At 43.5% G+C, this 22,524-nt stretch overlaps 1 protein-coding gene and 1 long non-coding RNA gene across 6 annotated transcripts in view; one reads left to right on the top strand and one right to left on the bottom strand.

Moving 5' to 3' along the window:
- The window catches only part of LOC144822967 (uncharacterized), a 98,089-nt gene extending 95,159 nt beyond the window's left edge, over nucleotides 1–2,930 (top strand). The window contains exon 3 of the long non-coding RNA XR_013608718.1: nucleotides 2,802–2,930. This is a non-coding gene — a long non-coding RNA (uncharacterized LOC144822967). The remainder of the gene's footprint in view (nucleotides 1–2,801) is intronic.
- LOC144822965 (uncharacterized) overlaps nucleotides 1–22,524 on the bottom strand; it is a 441,318-nt gene that overhangs the window by 347,944 nt on the left and 70,850 nt on the right. For all 5 annotated transcript variants that reach the window (XM_078681052.1, XM_078681048.1, XM_078681050.1 and 2 more), the window contains exons 3-4: nucleotides 2,711–3,031; nucleotides 509–613 (exon numbers count right to left, since the gene is read on the bottom strand). In XM_078681052.1, coding sequence (XP_078537178.1) covers nucleotides 509–613; nucleotides 2,711–3,031 — 426 coding nt within the window. The remainder of the gene's footprint in view (nucleotides 1–508; nucleotides 614–2,710; nucleotides 3,032–22,524) is intronic.

Here is a 22,524-nt window from a genome sequence, read left to right as displayed (position 1 = left end):
ACAGAAAGGAATGCTCAGTTGCCATGAGATTGCCAATATGGCGGTTAACTCAAAATATGGCAGGCAGGTTGTAACATTGTGAGTGGCGGTAAGGTCTCTGTTGCCCAGGCGGGCTCTGTGGGGAGAGGTCCAGAGAGAGATTTGCACCAGAACAAAAAGCAGAAGGGAGGCAACCACTGAAACAGGGAACACCACCCTGTGGCTGTAAAAAAGCATCATGTAACTCTGGAATTAAACACGTCAAGTTCTGAGAAACGCTCACTGCCAAGTCATTCGCTCGCTCGCGAAGTTATAAATGAACCCCTTCGCCTAGTAGTTGGGATGCCTGTGACATAATATGGGTGTCTTAAAACTCTTGACCACAAACCCACTTAGAACATTATGCAAAGGCTCTCGTTCTGCATCATTTAGAGGTATGTCCATAAACAATCCCGCTAACTGAAGCATTTGAATAATTCAGAAATAATTCTTAAAAACACATTTAAAAACAAAAAATAACATTGCTTACCTGTTTTAAAACACTTTGTGTATATCGCAAAACCAATCAGCAATACACCTGTTGCTGCAATGCCAACTATACATCCAGCTATAACTCCCATCTGTGATTGTGGTTCTGTAAAAGAAAGCTTTAAACTACATGACAGAGAACAGACATGGTAAATATTACAAACTGAAGCGCTGCTAAACTAAAGTATGACATGAGAGTAATACTGAGTAGGATAAACCGCTTGTTTTAAACTCTTCTGGTTTTTAAAGCACTGCTGCGTCATACATTTAACTGGTTCAAGCCTTGTAGAACCCGCTGATACAATGCTTGCTTTTTTAAAAGAAGGGCCACACGTGCTGAAACTGTCACGTCTGGCAAGCTGGGGCATTCCGTTATTAATGACACACAATGACAATAATTCTGGGGTGATAGTGATACACGATCTAGTGCATTAAGTGCAGATTCAGTTCTGGTCGTGGCACAGCACCACATGAAATCTGCAAAAGAAACATGCACTGCATTCCGGAAAATGCAGGTCAGCTCTTCATGCTCTTTACAGGGCGGATTAAGCACCAGTAATCTCCCCTAAATCTGGCCCCGCTCTTCTTTGTTACACTCAGCACCCAGGGAACATAGTATATATGTTTGCTTACTTACTTTCTTAGTTGTAATGAGAGACTTTCCAGCACATCATGACTCCTCTTCCATGTTCCCATCAACTCAGCTAACATACTTTAATCTTACTCAACTATAGACTGTTAGGTACCTAAGTATTACCATTCCAGGTTGAAAACAATGCAAAGTTCTGAGAAGGAGAGAAAAGAATAACTGTAATGAGGAGGAGCTCATCTCTGCGTAATGAAGGCTCCTGGAAAGTAATCCGCCAATTATCTTCTCATCCCTGTAGAACACTGAACTTAGTAATTTGCAGACACAGCATGTATGGGGTTCCATCCCACACAGACGTAGACCTATGTGTTCTTGCAGAATGCAGACTCAACTCGTAGCTACGTGAATGAGTCTAGCTCATTATCTGCCATTCTCCAGCTCTGACTTTGTATATCAATGAGGAGGCTCTAGTGATGTATTGGAAGGCACAACCCCCTGATCTGCCTTTGCGTATGGTTGACATGTGTGCTAGGGTGAGTCCGGCTGAGTGGACGTGCCTGGTGGGTTGGTGGAACAGACTGCAGCTATTCAGTTAGGACTTGTGTCGTGCAGTGCTTTGTATGTATTGGTGAGTGCACTTTTGTAAAGGGAGACAATTTAGTTCCCTTAGGTGGGGTGTTACTCAAGACCGGCATGGAGGTTGAGGATCAGACTGGCTGCTGCATTCTGGAGAGTCTGAAGTATTTTTGTGAGTTACCTGGTGATTCCCCCATACATGGTGTTCGGTAGCCCATATTGTGATGCTGTCACATGAGGTAAAAACAGGGTCCAAAAAGTGCCTGTGTGAGGGGCTAAGACGTGTCGGGTGAGTCCTTTCACACGGAGCTTACTCACTAGGGTAAGCTATGTTTGCTAATAGCCCGATAGGTTGTATCATGATCATCTTTCATGCACATTACTGAGTAGTGCGAGTGGATGCACCACACTGTGGAAGCGAACTTCATTTCTTCAATGTATGTTCCACTGAGATCAACAAAACACACTGAGCTGTTTTTGGCACTTGCCTCAACCCTTCACCTAAAAAAGGGGCTAATTCAGCTCCAGGTGTTAAACTGTGGGAGCAAAACCTGTTAGCGCAAATTACATTTATGTGGAGATTCTGCCAGGCTTTGCGCCCAAATGTTCACTTTTAAGGGGAAAATACTGCATAACACACAAATGTTTTATGCTCAGTGGTAAGAGCAAACTAAGGGCCTGATCTAGACATTGGTGGGCGGGTTCCTTCGTCGCAACAGTGAAGGATATCTTGTCCGTCAAAATCTAAATCCTTACGGGATTTCTATTTCATCAGACAGGATAACTGTCTCCGTTGTGACAGAGTAACATGTCTGCCGATATCTAAATCAGGTCCTAATAATGATATTAATACAGAGCACAACATTAAATGAGCTGTTTTTAGCGCTCGAGAATGAAACAATAACTGCACCTATTTTTGGTATTCTGATGACCTCTAAATCCGACAGAAAAAATGCAAATGGCAATTTTAAGTTGATACAAACATATTTATCTAAAAACGGATTAATTACTTAATGTTTATGTGTTAGTAATTTTTACCTGTAACACTGAGGGCAGCAGTGAGTGAGAAATTCCGAGGAAGAGTCTTGTATTCCACGGTGCACTGATACCTTTTCTCATTATCTTCCAGAGTTGGCCGAAGGCGTAATCGACTGGTAACATTAAATGTTCCATCGGGATTGTCAATAAGGGACCCAGTACAGATGTCTCCAGCAAAACTGCTTACTTTGTCATTTGAGAGCTCAAACCATTGCACCTCTATGTGTTCAGGATAAAATTGGCTGATCGCACACGATATGGACCTCTCATCTCCAACCTCAACTGAAATTGCTGATGATGACAATGTCACTTTGGGAGTAGCTGTGAAACCCAAGCAAATAAATAGCCACCTTTTAGATTTCATACTTTGTGGAAAATTTGTCTTTGGCAAAAACATACATGGTCAACGCATTTCATAATTTTCTCAAATTTATGAAGTTTGCCCTTGAGCAGTGTGCGCAGTCTCTATTTTTCTATTTGGAAGATGTAAATGTATCAGAATAGCGGCAGTGTTCTTGCAGTCTGAAGGGATCGCTCAGTGGTGAACTTAGTAAAATGCCATTCCTAAAAGCATAAGAGTAAGAGTTGCAATGATGACTGTGCATTGTGGATAAAAATTTGGCAGGTGTTCTGGGTCTCAGGGGTGTTTACTAAAATATACTAGCAAATCCAAGCAGCATTCTGTACACTGCTATATTTGGTGCGACGGTACCACGGTGCCATTGTGCCAGACACAGGCATTTCTAATTCAATTGAAGCTACAGGGCAGTACCAGCAATGGTGGCTGTAATGCAACAATGAAGATTAACAATGGGTCTTCCTCTATGGTGTGGAATGCTCTACTTTTATAGCTCCCTGCTAACAAACTGCAAAGCAACATGTACTCCCTGAACAATCGTGGCAAATGTGTACTTCAATCAGTTAAAAAAGAAAGATTGTGGTCACTGTGATACCCTTGCTAAGACTTGTAACGAATAACTGATTCACAGCTGAGAATTATTTACCAACGAAGCCAAGAATAAAGGGTCACAAACCGAAGTACAGCCTAACATTACTTTAATGATGCTGAAATTTCATAGACTGTTTCTCTATTACTCTACCTAGGCAAAATAGGACATTCTGTGCCATCTGCAAGGCATTCTGGGAACAATGTAATATTTAACACAAATACATTTGAAGGGGGGTCCAAGGGAAATTTTTAAAGACCTGCAAGGATAATATGCCCAATAATTTAGAACTACCACAAAAAATTCTTGGGTTTAAAATTACAACGTAGGCATGTAGATTGACAAACCAAATATAACACAACAAGCTGTAGGGAAATCCCTTTCAGGATGAAATCCCTCACCCACCAAAGGTGGCATGCTTCATCATCTGGGATTCTCCTCCTGGTGGGAATACCTAGTCCCACCAAGGGCTACAACTCCCTTTCTGAGAGGACGGAGCTCAGGGATGTTTTTTGTATTCCAAATCTACTCAGGGTATACTAAATCCACCAGATGAGAGGTACTTAAAAGTAGTGGTGAGGGTGCAGCGCAACAGAAATGTCAAACAAGAACAAAAATATATACTTTAAAAATGACTTGTTCCTGCTGACAGGATTAAAAGACAGTGCACCTGCAATATGGATTTAAGCTACATGTGTCGGACAAAGGGGTCTACATGTTTCAGCCAAGTCGACCCGAGTGGTGTCAAGGCTTTCGTCAGGACCTAAAAGGATGCTGCTGCCAACAAACAGTGAAATACTAAGTGCTCAAATATCAAACCAGTCATCCTGCTATATTCATTTTCCAGATTTACTGGTTGTACCTAGTAGAGAAGAAAAACAAAAATAGAGTGGAGAAACAATGAGTCCGTCACTCTAAACATGCTCACAATTTACTAAATAGAGAGAATGTGGGATATTCTTATCACCCCATCTCTGCACTGCATTGTGCATATATTAATGTTGATTAATTCACTTACCCATAGTGTAGGGCTAAGTAGCCTCACCTCAACCTGGCAACAGCTCAGGGAAGGGGGCCCGCTCAGTAAAAAAAGGAGATGTAACGGTGTCAAACAGAACATTACTCCTTACATAAAATTTTGACAAGGTAAAAACAGATCACTACGAAACTGAGTTAATGAAAGCATTCACTCATTCATAAGTTGAAGGTACTGTCTAAAAAATACATTTGTTAGCATCAATTAGTTAGACAGTGATCATAGAAACCACCCAAGACCCAGAGTAATAGTGCAAGAAGGTCATGGGGTGTATTAGCCAACCATGATGTAAAAAATACACTGTGTGCAAGTATAAACATTTATATAAGGTGTATCCTATGGAATTGGTTCTCTAGTGTCCCAAGGAATAAATATATCACCCAACTCGGGTATGCTAAGGTCTTGGTTTAATATCATGTACACATACATCCGGGAATGGGTGGGAAGGGGTGGGGGGGGTTTAACATGGAATTATTTGGATAAAAAATGAAAATGTCTAATTGTCGAACTTGATACTGAGGATATGTGTACATATCAGACTGTAGAACATATGACTATGATGTGATACCTGCAATTGTACTTACCTATCCTGCTAATAATAAAAAGGTTTTCCAAAAAATAATATTGTGTACACATCAGTACATACAATAAAATAAAAGCACCTCTGTACTCAGTGACACGTATTATTAAGTAAAAAAAACACCTAATAAGCCTCGGGTGAGGTATATTGACATCTTGCTCCTAATGAGTCTAGTCAACACGATTTTTACTTAAACACCGTGTCTTCACTCGTAACTGAAAACAGGCTCGCAATGGAGGACGCAGCAGATGGATAGAGGTGAGAGGAAATGCATACCCCAAACCCTTAAGTACCCAGTTCACTATAATCCACCTTAGGAAGAGAGGAAAGGATGTATGACGTTACAACGCATACTTTTACAACGCATACCTTTACAACAAAAAATTTACAACGCAAAAACCATTACAACGCATGTATTTACAACGCATGTTTTTACAACGCAGGTACCTTTACAACGCATACCATTACAACGTAAGTATTGGTAAGTATATATTAATTTTTTTAATGTAAATGAATTGAAATTAATATAATTTAATTTAATTTCATTTCATTTTATTTCATTTCATTAATTTAATTTAAATTTAATTTTACTTTATTTTTACCCTGTACCCCTGTACCCCAAAAACCCAAAACTGACCCTGAATCCTAAAAATACCCTTTTACCCAAAAACCCAAAACTGACCCTGAACCCTAAAAATACCCCTTTACCCAAAAAACCAAAACTGACCCTGAACCCTTAAAATACCCCTTTACCCAAATACCCAAAACTGACCCTGAACCCTAAAAATACCCTTTTACCCAAAAAGCCAAAACTGACCCTGAACCCTAAAAATACCCCTTTACCCAAAAACCCCAAACTGACCCTGAACCCTAAAAATACCCCTTTACCCAAAAACCCAAAACTGACCCTGAACCCTAAAAATACCCCTTTACCCAAAAACCCAAAACTGACCCTGAACCCTAAAAATACCCCTTTACCCAAAAACCCAAAACTGACCCTGAACCCTAAAAATACCCCTTAAAAAAACCCAAACATATAACATTTTAAATATAATTATATACTTACCAATACTTACGTTGTAATGGTATGCGTTGTAAAGGTACCTACGTTGTAAAAACATGCGTTGTAAATACATGCGTTGTAATGGTTTTTGCGTTGTAAACGTTTCGTTGTAATGGTAGTGCGTTGTAAAAGTTGCGTTGTAAAGGTTGTTTCCCGAGAGGAAAAGCGTGCCCCAAACTTATAAGTGCCAGTTCTGAACCATTTCACTATAATCTACCTAAGGCAAATAATCATGAGTGCCCCATGTTGCGGGCACCGGGCAATCCCCCAGTGCGCCGCAAGGGTGGGGGCCAGTTTGGGGCCCCTGGGGGCCGATTTTGTTACAGGGCCGTTTTTGCAGCATAGCTGCAAAATCGGCCCTCTAACAAAATCGGCCGAGAAGCGACCCTGGCACAGAGCTCGGTCACCCCGCAACACCCCCTCCCACCCCCCCCCCACACCCACGGAGGGGGGGGGGGTTAGGCGGGGGGGGGGGTTGGCCAAGCACTTTGCCAGGGCCGGTATTCGTTCCCAGTCCGGCCCTGCCCATGTCCCCGTGTGACAATGGCTGAGTCGTCAGGCATAGGCACACATAAGACACACAGAACACAGCGCCGCACTGCGATTCACTCACCTATTCGTCGGTACCCCGTGGCGGTACGTAAGCTGTGACCGAAGGTGTCAGCTGGGGCTCACCAGGTCTGCTTATATATCACCAGGAAACACGTTTGAAGTTGAGTTATCATCACTGCGCACGCGTGCATCTAGGGCGGATGTTCAAGAAGTTCATCCAGCAGATGGCTGACGGGTTAGGTAGTTCAAAGAGCGTTTATATTCACTGTGCATGCCCGCTGCACGGACACTAACTCTTCTTAAAAATGTGATCATTATTGTAATGGCCCCCGGCCCCTAAGTTTTTCTGTATCAGGCATTCTATCTCGCATTATTATGCCATGTTTAATGCTTATTGGGGCTTGACATTTTTCCTGGGATGCGTAAAAGCTATTGGTAGATTTTCAATGTGGATGTCAAGTGGAACTGTTGAATGGGGTGGGGTACTACTCAATGCGATCTCTATATGTCATGTGCTGATACCAAGTTGTTTGTTGGAAAACAATAAAACGTTTTTTAAAATGATCATGCCGAGCTTTATTGTGCATGTTTTGTGAACAATCATGTAATGAAGGGGAACACTGCTAATTGACACGTATTTCAAACAAACTTGATGTTCATATGCTGAAAGAAAATGCCAGGTCAAAACTCAGTAGAGTAATGTCCATCATGTTGCTAATGGCTGAGTTAATGGGCATCAATTGTTGTAATAATGATAGGAGACCACTGTGCACTTGCTAATCTCCCTATAATTTAGATATACAGGAAAGATAGTCTTAGCTTCAGTGCCCTGTACAAAAGCCATCAGTAATGGTACTGTCAGGAAACACATAACAATTTCTAAGAGCTTAATGTTCATTGATTCATTCTCACTCTGTAATTCTTCAATGCCCAAAGTAGTGTGGACAATGACTAGGTGCAGTGCAAACACCAGGGATAGTCATCTCATAATGCTGTCCATTGGATTCCAATGTTTAAGAATGCTCTTTTTGATTTGGTTAGAATAACTATAGAATGTGTTCACACTGGTAAGTCTGGGCGAGTCCTCTTTCGGTGTTGCAATTTCAATTAATGCCTCTCTGGTATTGTTGGCTGCCCTTTTCCTGGATCTACGGATCACGCTTGGTGGATAGTTTCTTTCTTTGAGTTGAGAGGACAGGCTCTTTGCATGTTTGTTGTATTTCTCTTTTGTGGAGCAATTCCTCCTTATCCGTAGAAATTGCCGGAATGGCAAGATTTCACAGAGGGATTTTGGATGATAAGTTTGGTATAATAGCAGGGAATTCCTGGTCATGGGTTTCCTGTAATGTTGAAAATGGCAATGTATGTGTACATAAGCGGCGTTCATTTGTGTTCACTGTACCCCTTGTTGTAAGCAGAACAAATAATTACGAAACACTGACTGTGTTATCCCGCCAGCATAAGACCCATGCACACATGTACACGACAGCTATTTTAGGCACCGTGGCCTCTCTGACCGTTTGCTAAACCCCCGACACCCCTCCCCGCGCGCACTGCTCATGCATCGACCACAAGACCCTCTCCCTCTGCGTGACCCTTCTCTAAAAGTAGCACTCCTGCTTGACCCACACCCCCCATTTCCTCCCAAAGAACACCCTTCCCCTCAGCTGACAAACCCCCCCCCCCCCGGCTGCACTTGACCTATCGACCAGGTCCCAAGTCCTAAGACCAAGCCTCGTGGATATACATCCCTCTTTTCCCTGCCCAGCATAACAAAACCCGTGATACACCAACCGAAGTGTCCGACCTTACCACCTGACCAACCTTTGACCTGATCATCCCCTCCTGCCCTCGTGTCCTGTAGGAATGTCCAGCTGAGAGATCTCAATCTCTTGTTACATTCAGGAGGGGAGGATGACATCTGAGCGATTGGTATGGGAATAGGCCTGAAGCGGGGATTCCAAGCATGTTTTTCCTACTTCAAAGTGTCTTTATTATAATAAGGAATGTTTGTGAATCGTAAACCTGTGTATAAAAGACGAAGCCTCAGAGAAACTTGTTAGAGCACCTCCTGGAGACACTATGCGAGTGTCCGAAATGACAGGCTCTCCTCATGAGAAATAAAACTCTATTCTTGTATACCTGCTTCCAGCGCCCGTCTCTTTATTTGGTAATCGTTCAAGATGGGAACTAAGAGGCGTCCTGCGCCAGCAGCCTGGGCATCAGTTGTATTATGGGCTGACTTTTCCACAATTGGCGTCCCAACGCGGGGTCCATCAGCGACATAAGGTCCGGTAAGAGAGGTCCAGACGATGGGGTGAACATCTAAACGATTGGAGTATACCTGCCTTGAGAGGGCCCTCGTCCGGCTGCCGATTGAACGAACTTCACTGATTCTGAATGGACCTCTCTCAAGTGACCTACTGTCCTGACTGGAACCCCACAGGAATGCTGCGATAAAAACATGGAGAAATGAGGCGCTGGAGGAAGGAAGGCGAAGAATTGCCCACATGGTCCGGTCCGGGTAAGGTTAAGTAGGACGTCTTAACGTCTGATTGGTAGGATGGCTTATCCATCTGATTGATTGATTGATTGTTTTGAAATCAGTATTTAAAATACTGGTATTGTTCATTGATTGGTTCATTTAGCCTCGGTTGCTACTTGAAGTATTGGTTCTCTTGGAGACATTCTCTGTTTGCAAACAGCGACGAATAGGAACGTTCCTCTCTCTTTGCAAATAGTGAAGGATAGGTAATGCGGACTTTTGTCCCCCGTTGTAATCCGTCATGCCTATTTTTCTCCCTACTGATTGATTGGTTGCTCTGTTGCTCTTTGAGACATTCGCTGTCTGCAAACGGGGAAGAATAGGAATATTCTGTCTCCCTTTGCAGATAGTGAAGGGTAGGTAATGCAGACTTTTGTCCCCGTTGTAATCCGTCATGCCTATCTTTCTCCCCATTGATTGTTTGTTATCGGTTTTTATCGATTATTGCTCTTTGAGATATTCCCTGTCTACAAACAGGGAAGAATAGGAATATTCTGCCTCCCTTTGCAGATAGTGAAGGATAGGTAATGCAGACTTTTGTCCCCGTTGTAATCCGTCATGCCTGTTTTTTTCTCCCCACTGATTGATTGATTGTCTGAACATTTATTGTTCAAGGAATAGTTCTTTTGAGGCATTCTCTGTTTGCAAATAACGTGGAATAGAAATGTTCTGTCTAGTCTTTGCAAGTAAGGAAGGGTAGGTAATGCGGACCTTTGTCCCCCGTTGTAATCTGTCATGCCTATCTACTCCCCACTGATTGGTAAACCAGTTCCACCCGGACCATTTATTGGAGGTAGGTCATCTGGCTCGGCCAGGAGGGTACCCCTAATACAAAAGGACAAATATAAAAATGCGGATTAGCCGCTGTATCATGCTAGCAAATAAAAGAGAAAAATATATATATAAAAATTGTTAGGGAAAAGAAAAGGAATAGAGTGAAATCAGTAGGCCGCTGATGAGATCTCTTTTCAACCTCGCTGAAATGGAAACATAGGGAACAACCCCTCAGGAAATATGAAACTGGTGAGGAAAGCCGAACTTTACGCTATGACTTCGAGACAGCTTGGCTCCACCACCCACCCCGCCCAATTAACGACAAAACTTAGGCGAATAATAGAAAAATATATAACACTCTAGCGAAGTAACAGGTGAACACGTTTTATTTTTTTTAACAAACAAAAAAAAAAACATTTAAGCAACTATTTACATGACGAACTGCTGCAACGACAAACGAAACCCACAATGCATTTCGCCGTCTGCCTGACGCCGTTCCAGCCCTTCCTTCCCCAAAGTAGCAATGTTGGGCTACTTTGGGCTACTTTCTAGTAGTTTTTGGGCGTTTTAAAGTCTACAAAAACCGTTGAGGGCGGTGGGGTGGAAGGACCACTACGCGAATAGCCCGAAGGCGGCGCCACATGCCAAGGCCTGTCCCCCGGATGAACCAAGGGACCCGTTCCTGGGGCCGTGGCGAAGAGCGTCCGGCCGCCATCAACCGGAGGCCCGGCCCGAAACGTACTAGGCGCCACTTCTTCAATAATGGCTGCGACAACACTGGGGGGGGGGATGTCTTGCACATGCCTCCGACCCCCCCCCTCGTCCTCATCACCTGGTCTGGCCATAACAAATGTCAAGCGAGATGCCGTGGGGTGCACCGGGAGGGAGAGGCGGCGCGAACGAGCCTCTCCCACCTCCCCAGGTGAAGGCTCCCCAGCTGCACCCCCAACGCTCCTCGCACCCGGCAAAGGGTTCGTCCACTGTGGCGATGCTGCGACACCTCGCCCGGCAGGTTGGAGCCCGTCTGCTCATTTGACCCCGCGATTGCCGGTAGCTGCCGAACTCTCAAAATGGCGGTCGACCTTGTAAGAGCGGGCCCAGCATGAAGGAATGGCCCGGTTGCTTGTTGATTCCACCATCATAAAAGTTCTCCTCGACCTTGAAGATTCTATAGGAGCCGCGGGAGTCCCCGACTCCCGCAGATACCCCCGATGGGGAATGACTGCCATAACTGCCCGCGAAACGATGAAAATGTAGCCGCGGGACGTCGGCGCTCCCATGCTGACGCCAGCCTCAATTTGAATGACTAAAATCCTGCAGAATACAGTTCGGATCAGTTCCGGTGAAAACGCAGTATGACCCGGTAGAAAAATGTTGCTTCCCTCCCCCTTTTGACTGATGGTTCATACTGCCGATCCTTTCTGTTGCCCTTTAACGGAACCTTTTGGACTGCCGAAAGAGGCTCTGGGCCGTGGAAATTTAGACTATGCCTGGATCTGCCTGGTCGCACCCAAAATGGCGCCGGTACAAATGAAACTTTCAACTCCTTGTTGTACTCCGATTGCTCAGCCTTGGTGTCATGGGATATGTATGTAGTTTTTAAACCTATGGATTGATATAGGATGTGTACTGATTATATGTTCGGACAATGGATTGATATAGGATGTATACTGTCAGTTTGGACAATGAATTGATATAGGATGGGTACTGATTATGTGTTCGAACAATGAAGAACAATGAATTGGCATGAGATGGGTACCGATTGAACATTCGGACAATGAATTGTTGTTAAGTTTTGGCGCCTCATGATTATTGCAAGTTCGAATTTTAACACTTATGATACTCGCCCACACTGAATTCTCGACATGTTTTTATTGCACTAGTCGTACTTTTTATTATAAAATAAACAACCCCCGACTCCATTAGGTTTTTCGCTAATAAAGTATCCCCACATCTACAGTTCCAGCCTGCTCCGTGGCCGGCCCACGGGGTTATAGACCCGTATTTGTGCACCGACATTCTTATTAAAGATTTTTGGAAAAAAAGTACGTAGTTGTCACGTGTAAATTGGTACGTTTCGAATAAATGACCACTGTTTCCGATATAACCGAATTACAGGTGAAATGGCTCAGCTCGATTAGTTAAGGGTTAAAAAGTATAATACGCAGAAATATTGCAAATATGAATGGTCCAGGTTTTTGTTGTATGTACTTTGCACATTTTTGTACGGCCTAAAGCAATCGCTAAAAGACCCTGGAATCCAGTCTATACTGTATATGCTACCTATATCAGGAAAAGTGTGCTAAAAATGCCCCTAAGTCGCCCCGAAGGAGTGCCACCTGGCCTCCCTACATACGGTCCGTAATACCACACTTGGGTGACCTATGCTATCCACCGGCTTCCGATAATCATCTCTCCCACACTAAAAGGTTCATCTGGGCTTAAATGCCGAGTTGGCAAGAACTGCGTTCCGTGGAGATAGACCGAGTATGTAGTAAGTAAAAGCCTTTTCGGGTTTATGCGCGCTGATGTATTTTTAAAATGCTGCCCCCGCCCCCCTTCTTTTTCCCCCTCTTTCTGCAGGTCACTTTGGAACATCGATTAAAAATACGAAAAAGAAAAAGGTGATCTAACGGACGAAGAGACGGGAAAAAGGCGTTTGATTATGGTGCCTACGCACCCCGAATAATACAACCAAAAATAATGTGCACTCATGATTAAGCACTCTACACTTAACTAAATAGGGAAAGGTTTAAAAAATATTCTGAGGTGAGGTTTAAACTCTAGTACCCTCCGTTTGGAGGACTAGGAATGTTGTCAGTGTTTAGAAATTACTACATCCTTTCCACACCCTCATGAACCGGAAACTCAGAGCTGCCCTATTGTTCTCCCAACTGACACCCACTGTTGCCTCCGCCTGGAAACGCATTTAGCCCGACCAGGTTAGTTCTTGACCGGTTGCCAAAGGCGTAAGTGTGTAAAACAACAAAGACCAGTAAAGACAGCCGACAATAAAAGGAAAGAAAAGGGTAAAAAGAGCTTAGGATGCTAAGATACGCAGTATACAGGAAGAGATCATTATGGCCAATAACGGTTATATGTCTTGTCTTGGATTTTTGTATATAATACATGTACTGTCTCCCTGACCTGAGTATGTGTGTACGTAATGTATGGAGCTACGTCATCCCTCTGCCTGTGTTTCCGTATTACTTAACCCCTGTTGTTCTGTGTTGTGCGCGCACTGAATGACCCATTATTGTACACGTCTCTCTCTCTCTCTCTTTCTCTCTCCATGTCATACGTGTACCGAATGGACCATTAAGAGTGCGCTCTCTCTCTCTCTCTCTCTCTCTCTCTCTCTCTCTCTCTCTCTCTCTCTCTCTCTCTCTCTCTTTCTCTCTCTCTCTCACTCTCTTTTTCTCTCTCTCTCTCTCTCTCCAAAAGCCCCTGTTCCCTCTTTCCTTGTATGGTGACATTGTGCCCCCCCGGCACAAAACTTAATTGGGTCTCCTCGAACACAAAAGTGTTCGGCAAAATTGACAGGAACTAAAACGATTGTGACTTGCCATATTACTACCTCTCCTTTCTGCAAAACGATAGAACCCGAGTTGGTAATGAAGGAAAGGACAGGTAAGACGACGGATGTCCCCTAATCTGGCCTTTTTATAGGGGGACTATAACGTCAATGGCCTTCTGTTTTTCGGTTCGCTAAAAATGCAATTCCCAATGCACAGATTACTTCGCTCCTCTGCACTTAAGTGCGGATGTCCAGAGTACCCCACTTCTCCCGATCGACCCCAGCTCCCTGTCCAAAGCGTCCCCGTTTCCCCCTATCAACCCCAGCTTCATGTCAGCTACCCTCGAAGCGTAATTGATGACCTTGATTAACGGTCGCTCCCCAAGAAAAGCATGTTTAACATCTGCCCCCTCCCCCTTCTTCATGACGATAACGCCCCTGCTTACAAGAGTTAGCCGACCCCGAAGGGAAATGTAAGATTGTTGATACTTGGGTTAAAGGGAAGGGCGAGTCTCTACATAAGGACTTGATTTTGAGTTTTGATATAATACACTGTGTATAAAGGTCCAATTTCTCTCCACATACGTCACGAATGACCGCCAAACAGGTTTTATGAATTCAATGGTAATGCCCTCCTACATACTCCATAAGTGATGACTTCTGACTGTGACCGATGAACTTATCCCCCACCTACATAGGATTGGGGACGGAATTGAGATGTATAAATGTCTTCTCCAGCCAGTTTTTCTAAAACTTATTTTTTACCCATTCAAAGATACAATCACCGGAGGAGAGGAGCTGGACGTGACGCACAGACTGGCCACAGATCATGAAGCACGTGTGACCGCGACCAAAGGTGGAGCCACCGAGCAACGAGACGTGGGACGAGGCACCACTCTTAAACTCGGCAGATTAAGGAATAAAGGGCCGCCTTGAAGCCCTCGATTTGCTGCCCCACTCGTGCCTGAAGTCCCCGTCCTCTTTTAGCCCGACCGATGGGCCTGCCTGCTCGTTATCCTTTGCTCCTTTTGGTCCCTTGATGTGCTCAAAGATCTGATCCCACTCCGCCCTCTCTTCCCTTGATTATTCAACAACATCACCCTTTCGCATAAACTTTTGACTATGGAATAAGGTTTTGCCACGGAAAAAGAAAGACACGCAGGTGCCCAGCATGAGGCACCCCTAAGACAATGAGTTAAGAAACAGGACTGTGATCTAACAGCAGAGGACTGATCGCACCCTGCAGCGTGTAAGGATGAATCCGAGCTGGACCTATAGCTCCACCGCCGGTGCTCAACAGCGCCAACAAAAGAAGACGGACTCCGTTAAAAAGACATTGTGACGAAAACCCCCCTTCCTGAACTTTCTACTCACCCCCTTGACCAAATTGCTTGTATCAACTTGAACTCCTCCCTCAGCCATTTTGTATTGCTTTCTAAAATGTTTCATCGGTCACCCATGTATCTAGTTTTCCAAAGCACTGATAAGACCCGAAGGTATCCGATTACTCTTACTGTATGTTGATGTCACCGAAGAGAAAGTCTGAACTTGATTCTATAATGTTTCGAAACCTCTTTTCTTGATTGACTCCGACTAAAGTATTATGCCGATCTCTAGACTTGTATGAAGAACCCAACCAATGTAAATTAACATGTATTCCATTCTGCCTATCGCATCGATTATATAGAAAATGAACTTGCTTATGTAAAAAAAAGCGGCGACTGTTGAAAATGGCAATGTATGTGTACATAAGCGGCGTTCATTTGTGTTCACTGTACCCCTTGTTGTAAGCAGAACAAATAATTACGAAACACTGACTGTGTTATCCCGCCAGCATAAGACCCATGCACACATGTACACGACAGCTATTTTAGGCACCGTGGCCTCTCTGACCGTTTGCTAAACCCCCGACACCCCTCCCCGCGCGCACTGCTCATGCATCGACCACAAGACCCTCTCCCTCTGCGTGACCCTTCTCTAAAAGTAGCACTCCTGCTTGACCCACACCCCCCATTTCCTCCCAAAGAACACCCTTCCCCTCAGCTGACAAACCCCCCCCCCCCCGGCTGCACTTGACCTATCGACCCGGTCCCAAGTCCTAAGACCAAGCCTCGTGGATATACATCCCTCTTTTCCCTGCCCAGCATAACAAAACCCGTGATACACCAACCGAAGTGTCCGACCTTACCACCTGACCAACCTTTGACCTGATCATCCCCTCCTGCCCTCGTGTCCTGTAGGAATGTCCAGCTGAGAGATCACAATCTCTTGTTACATTCAGGAGGGGAGGATGACATCTGAGCAATTGGTATGGGAATAGGCCTGAAGCGGGGATTCCAAGCATGTTTTTCCTACTATAAAGCGTCTTTATTATAATGAGGAATGTTTGTGAATCGTAAACCTGTGTATAAAAGACGAAGCCTCAGAGAAACTTGTTAGAGCACCTCCTGAAGACACTATGCGAGTGTCCGAAATGACAGGCTCTCCTCGTGAGAAATAAAACTCTATTCTTGTATTCCTGCTTCCAGCGCCCGTCTCTTTATTTGGTAATCGTTCAAGATGGGAACTAAGAGGCGTCCTGCGCCAGCAGCCTGGGCATCAGGTGTATTATGGGCTGACTTTTCCACAGTAAAGCTCGGTCCCTAAGCCCTCGCCTTCTGGGAAAATGCGAATATCTTTCATGGTAAGGCAAGCACATGCGATTATAAAATGTACTGGGGAGATGTTGTCCATGACTCTGTCATTGAGCAAAGTTTCTATTGCAGTCAGCGTTTCATCCTGGGGAATACACATATACAGAGACTCAACATCAAAAGAGACAAGATAGTCTTAGTTTATGTCAAATGGAGTCTTGGAGCGAAGTCTCAGAAGATCTTTGGTGTCTTGAATGTATGTTGGCATCTCCAAAACCAACGGTCAAAGAAAAAAGTCCACAAATGTGGATAGGGGCTCCAATAAGGAGCCAATTCCGGAGATAATTGTCCTGGCTAGTGGCGGTCGTTGCTCTTTATGTATTTTTGGCAATACATAGAAATACGGAGTGATGGGATGAGAAGTAATCAGAAACGATGCCTCTTGATTAGTGATCCAACCTTCCTCCTTCGCCTCATCAACCATCTTCTTGATCTCTAAGGACAGTCTCCTAGCGGGGTCCATTATCAAAGGTCTGTAGAAACGTTTGTTCTCAAGTTGTTGCAAGCACTCGCCTCTGTAGGTGGTATCAATCATAATGACAGTAGCGCCCCCCTTGTCCGATGGCTTTATTACGATTGACTCGTCATTGGTCAATGTCCGTATTGCTGCTTGTTCTCATTTGGAGAGGTTCCGAAATATACTAGTATTGATATCAAACGGGTTGGTCACATCTTCCAATCCTCAATCCGCTTTCTCAAAGGTAGACACCTGAGAGGGGATTAAGTGTGTTGGGGGGTTGAAGGTGGATCGCACTTTCTGCCCGGTATTAACTGGCCCATCTTCAGGTTAAGCACTTGGTTTGTCCTGGAAGAAAAATTGTAGGCGAATCTTACGAAAGAATCCAGCAAGTCCCTGATTAACCTGGAAGGTATCGCCTTTGTTCGACAGAACAAAGCCCAACCCTTTATTTAGGACTGCCAATTCAGCTTCCGTCAGCTGCCGGTCACTCAAATTCATCACTAGATTGCCTCATGGCTGCTCCCTGACTGTGTGGGGGGGCTTCGTCATACTCCGCTCTGTCCTGGGGATGGTGGCGGGCTCCAAAGCACGTGAGCTTGTTCATTTCTTCTTCGTCCTCTCGATCTCCCCCGGCCATACCCTAAAAAAGGCATCTTGTGAAACATCTGAGTATGAGGATGGTGTGGGAGCATGGGTGGCTGTAAGGGTGGATTGGAGAAACCAATACCAAAGTTATCATCCGAAATCCCTCCACGAAAACTTGCCATACGGGCAATTTCTACAGATAAGGAGGAATTGCTCCCCGAAAGAGAAATACAACGAACATGCAAAGAGCCAGTCCTTTCAACTCAAAGAATGAAACTATCCACCAAGCATGATCCATAGATCCAGGAAAAGGGCGGCCAACAATAACAGAGAGGCATTAATTGAAACTGCAACACCCAAAGAAGGCTCGCCCAGACTTACATGAGTGAACACATTCTGTAGCTATTCTACCAAATCAAAAAGAGCATTCTTAAACATTTGAAGATCCTGAATATTGGGAATACATCGATCCCCCAACCACTATCTTCATTCAAAAAAAGTGCTAATATCAAAGACCAGCTTGTACATACCCATCCTAGACCAAAGAAGTCCTCTAATCAAGAGACACTATGGGGTTTACCTACCATTAAGGGTCACTAGCCTTGTGGTTCATGTGCTGTGTGCCCACAAACCAAACACACTGTCTCGATTGACATTGGCACTGGCAAACCATGGACTCTGTCCTGGCATACCAACTACAACACTGAAAAGCTAATCTAACTGATTATCTGCTCATGTGGGTTGCGCTACGTGGGCATGACCATACGCAAGATAAAAATTAGAAACATGGAGCACAAAAACACGATCCAGTACAAGAAACAATCAACAAACCTTACAAATCACTACGTGGAGAACAATCATTCGCAAGAGAACTTGAATTGGACAGTCCTGGAACAACCATGGATTCCAACACTTGTATTGGACAAATCAAAGTTTTTGTTCAGACGTGAACAACGATGGGTTTACAGACTAAAAAGTGACAGCACTGGCTTGGCTTACGACATTCCATGGACAGCATTAAGAGATGACTATCCCTGGTGTTTCCACTATACCTGGTCATTGTCCACACTACGTTGAGAATTGAAGAATTACAGAGTGAAAATTGACTCTATGAACACAATTCTCTTAGAAATTGTTATGTGTTTCCTGACAGTACCATTACTGATGGCTTTTGTACAGGGCATTGGAGCTAAGACTATCTTTCCTCTATATTTAAATGATAGGGAGATTAGCAAGTGCACGGTGGTCGCCTATCATTATTACAACGATTGATGCCCATTCACTCAACCATTAGCAACATGACGGACATTACTCTACTGAGTTTGACCTGGCATTTTCTTTCAGCATATGAACATCACGTTTGTTGGAAATACGTGTCTATTAGCAGTGTTCTTATGCGCATTCATTCAACTATCACTTAAACAGGGGATATTACCCGATTCAGTATATTTTTATCTGGTATTCCCTTTCAGTACACGAATGTTCACCAAAACATGCACGATAAAGCTCTGCATAATCAAATTTTGAAGAGGAGTTAGTCTCCGTGCAGCTGGCAACCGCAGTGAATATAAATGCTTTTTGAACTACCTAACCAGACAGACATCTGCTGGATGAACTTCTTGAACATCCGCCCTAGATGCACGCATTCACAGCGGTGATAACTCTACTTCACGCGTGCTTCCTGGTATATATAAGCTGACCTGGTGAGCCCCAGCCGGCACCTTTGGTCAAAGATTACATACTGCCATGGGGTACCGACGGATAGGTGAGTGAATGGCAGCACAGCAGTCTGTTCTGTGTGTCTTATGTGTGCCTACGCCCGATGACTCAGCCATTGTCACACGGGGACATGGGGCACTCATGATTACTTGCCTAAGGTAGATTATAGTGAAATTGGTCAGAACTTTCACTTAAAATTTAGGGCACGCATATCATCTCTTCCTAAGGTAGATTATAGTGAACTGGGCACTCAAGGGTTTGGGGTATGCATTTCCTCTCTTCCTCTCCCCACCTGCTGTGTCCTCCATTGCGAGCCTGTTTTCGGTTACGATTGAAGGAACTGTGTTGAAGTAAAACTCGTATTGACCGGACTCTTTAAGAGCAAGATGTCAATGGACCTCAACCGAGGCTCCTTAGAAAGTGGTTTTTTGACTTAATAATACGTGTCACTGAGTTAAGAGGTTCTTTTATTTTAAAGTATATACTGATGTGTACAGGATATTAAACCAAGACCTTAGCATACCTGAGTTGAATTAAATGTTTAGTCCTTGGGACACGAGAAAACCAGTTCCAAGGGATACACCCCCTATAACTGTTTATACTTGCACACTTAGTGTATTTTTTACATCATGGCTGGCTAATACACCCCATGACCTTCTTGCACTACTACTCTGGGTCTTAAGGGGTTCTATGAACACTGTCTAACTAATTGACAGTACCTTCAACTTATGAATGAGTGAATGCTTTCATTAACTTGGTTTCGTAGTCATCGGTTTTAACTTGTCAAGGAGTAATGTCAACATAATGATGGTCATGTTTGACACTGTTACATCCCCTTTTTTACAGAGCGGACCCCCTTCCCTGAGCTGTTGCCAGGTTGAGGTGAGGCTACTTATCCATACACTATGGGTAAGTGAATTAACCAACATGAACATATGCAAAATGCATTGCAGAGATGGGGAGATAATAACATCCCACATTCTCTTTATTTACTAAATTGTGAGCATGTTTAGAGTGACGGACTCATTGTTTTTATACTGTCTTTTTGTTGTTCTTCTCAATTAGGTACAACCAATAAATCTGTAAAATGAAAATAGCAGGATTACTGGTTTGATATTTGAGCACGTATTATTTCACTGTTTGTTGGCAGCAGCATCCTTCTAGGTCTGGATGAAAGCCTTGACACCACTCGGGTTGACTTGGCTGAAACATGTAGACCCCTTCCTCCGACACATGCAGTTTAAATCCATACTGCAGGTGCAATGTCTTTTAATCCTGTCAGCAGGAACAAGTCATTAAAGTATATTTTATGTTCTTGTTAGTCCTACTCCCAAGTAGAGTAGGAATACAAAAAACAACCCTGTGCTCCTTTCCCTCAGAGAGGGAGTTGTAGTCCTTGGTGGGACTAGGTATTCCCACCAGGAGGAGAATCCCAGATGATGAAGCATGCCACCTTTGGTGGGTGAGGATTTTCGTCCTGAAAGGGATTTTCTCAGAGCTTGTTGCGTAATATTTTGTTTGTCACTCTACATGGCTATGTTGTAATTTTAGACCCAAGGATTCATTGTTGTAGTTCTGAACAAAGTAATATTCCCATTCTCAAAACAGAGATGCAATTGGCACATCAACAGGTGTGCAAAGGCCAATGCATTTTGCAATGTGACCTATGTACTAATAGGTTGAATTGCAAATTGTACATTTGCAGGCAGTCGCATAAAACTCGCCTAATGAATATTAACTAGGCAGGTTGTAGTTTGTGCCCTATGACTGGCTGCAGATGCAGGATTGAGGCCTGCAAGGGATGACCGACTTCTGTCCTTGTATTTGCATTCCCATACAGGAAAGATTTTTTTAAAGCAGCCCTCATCCTGTAAAGAAACGTGCTGTTGTTTTAAATTTCTTTTATTCCATTTCAGAAGACTTAGGGGAGACTGGATAGTTTTCTCTGGACCACTGCTTAGGTTTCTCGAAGCCTATGCCAAGATTCCCGAAGGTAAACATATTCCAGAGGATAGCTTCCCCTTCGTAAAACAGTTTCCAGTCTCATGGATCAACGGTTTGTCACAAAACAGTAACCCATTCGTCTAAAAGCACCTATAGGCAGTTGACTCCTCTTTCACACCACCTTCTAGCTGTGACACGTATACTGCCGCAGAGACCATTTTACGAGTCCAAAACGTTTTTCTGACTCACAAAAAGGGTTTTGTAAGTAGCAGAAATGTATTCTGGGGTCACAAATGCAGTGATTTTGTGAATAGAAGTCTTTGCATATACCATGTAAATAGCATAGGTGCCTTGACCATGAAACCATCTCAGATACATACACGTAGTGTTTATAATGGAACACAATTAGTGGGAGACATTTTTGGAACAATCATACCACCAGTAGGAGTATTTTTGAATGATGAGAATATTAGAAAGCAGTTAACAGTAGTAGATACAATAGCAACTCATAGATCTGGTGCTTTGCTGGCTGTTTACACAGAATTAGTGGCTAATAGAGCAATGGTTTTACAAGATTGATTAGCTTTAGGCATTTTGCTGGCAGGGAAGGGCACAGTCTGCTAGATGCTGAAGGCTCAACATTGCTGCTCGTATATACCAGACAAGAGCAGAAAGATAAAAGAATTTGCATAGAACATTTCTGAACTGAAACCTGAACTAGAACAATTGGAGACTATTAGTGTAATAGGGAATGTAGGTGAAGGAGCTTCTGCTATTGGTAACTTGTTTTTAACAGTAGAAGGAGGGCTTTTTAGAGTCATTCTGAATCCTGTGCTAATCAAAGGTGTTTGTTTGATATAATGATATGCTTTATACAAAATATGTAGATGCTGTCTAAATGGAAGAAGGAATAGAGAAAGAAGCAGAGAAATTAGGAGAGGGATAGAAATGGAAGAGGAATAGAATAGAGAACACGTGAAATTGAAAGAACTCATAAAATTGAGAAAGAAAACTGAACAGAGAGCGAGAATGTGCTCTGAAGATTCATTTGTGAAGAAATTCTGATTGTTTTTCAACCATCTGTAGAGGGAAACTGCTGCCACACATTTAGTAATTTGCAAATGCTTTATTAAAAATAATGTGCAGAGTTTATGTTAAAAAATGAAATGTGTTAAATGCAAAATTTGCAGGAAGCAACTAAACTTAAAAAACTATAGGCCTGCAACATAGAAAAGAGGTATGGTTCTTAACTTGACAGTATTGATGATGCCAAGAATAAATAAGAAGATATATTCATACCGAGGCTTCTTTTTCACATTAAACAACCATTGTTCAAGACGGCTTTCTTCTCTCTGCTGCAATTCCTTACATCTTTGTTGACATCAAAGATCCATCTGCC

The sequence above is a fragment of the Lissotriton helveticus genome, chromosome 3_1, assembly GCF_964261635.1.
Source record: "Lissotriton helveticus chromosome 3_1, aLisHel1.1, whole genome shotgun sequence".
NCBI classification, from domain to species: domain Eukaryota; kingdom Metazoa; phylum Chordata; class Amphibia; order Caudata; family Salamandridae; genus Lissotriton; species Lissotriton helveticus.
This window is presented reverse-complemented; position numbering and strand designations above follow the sequence as displayed.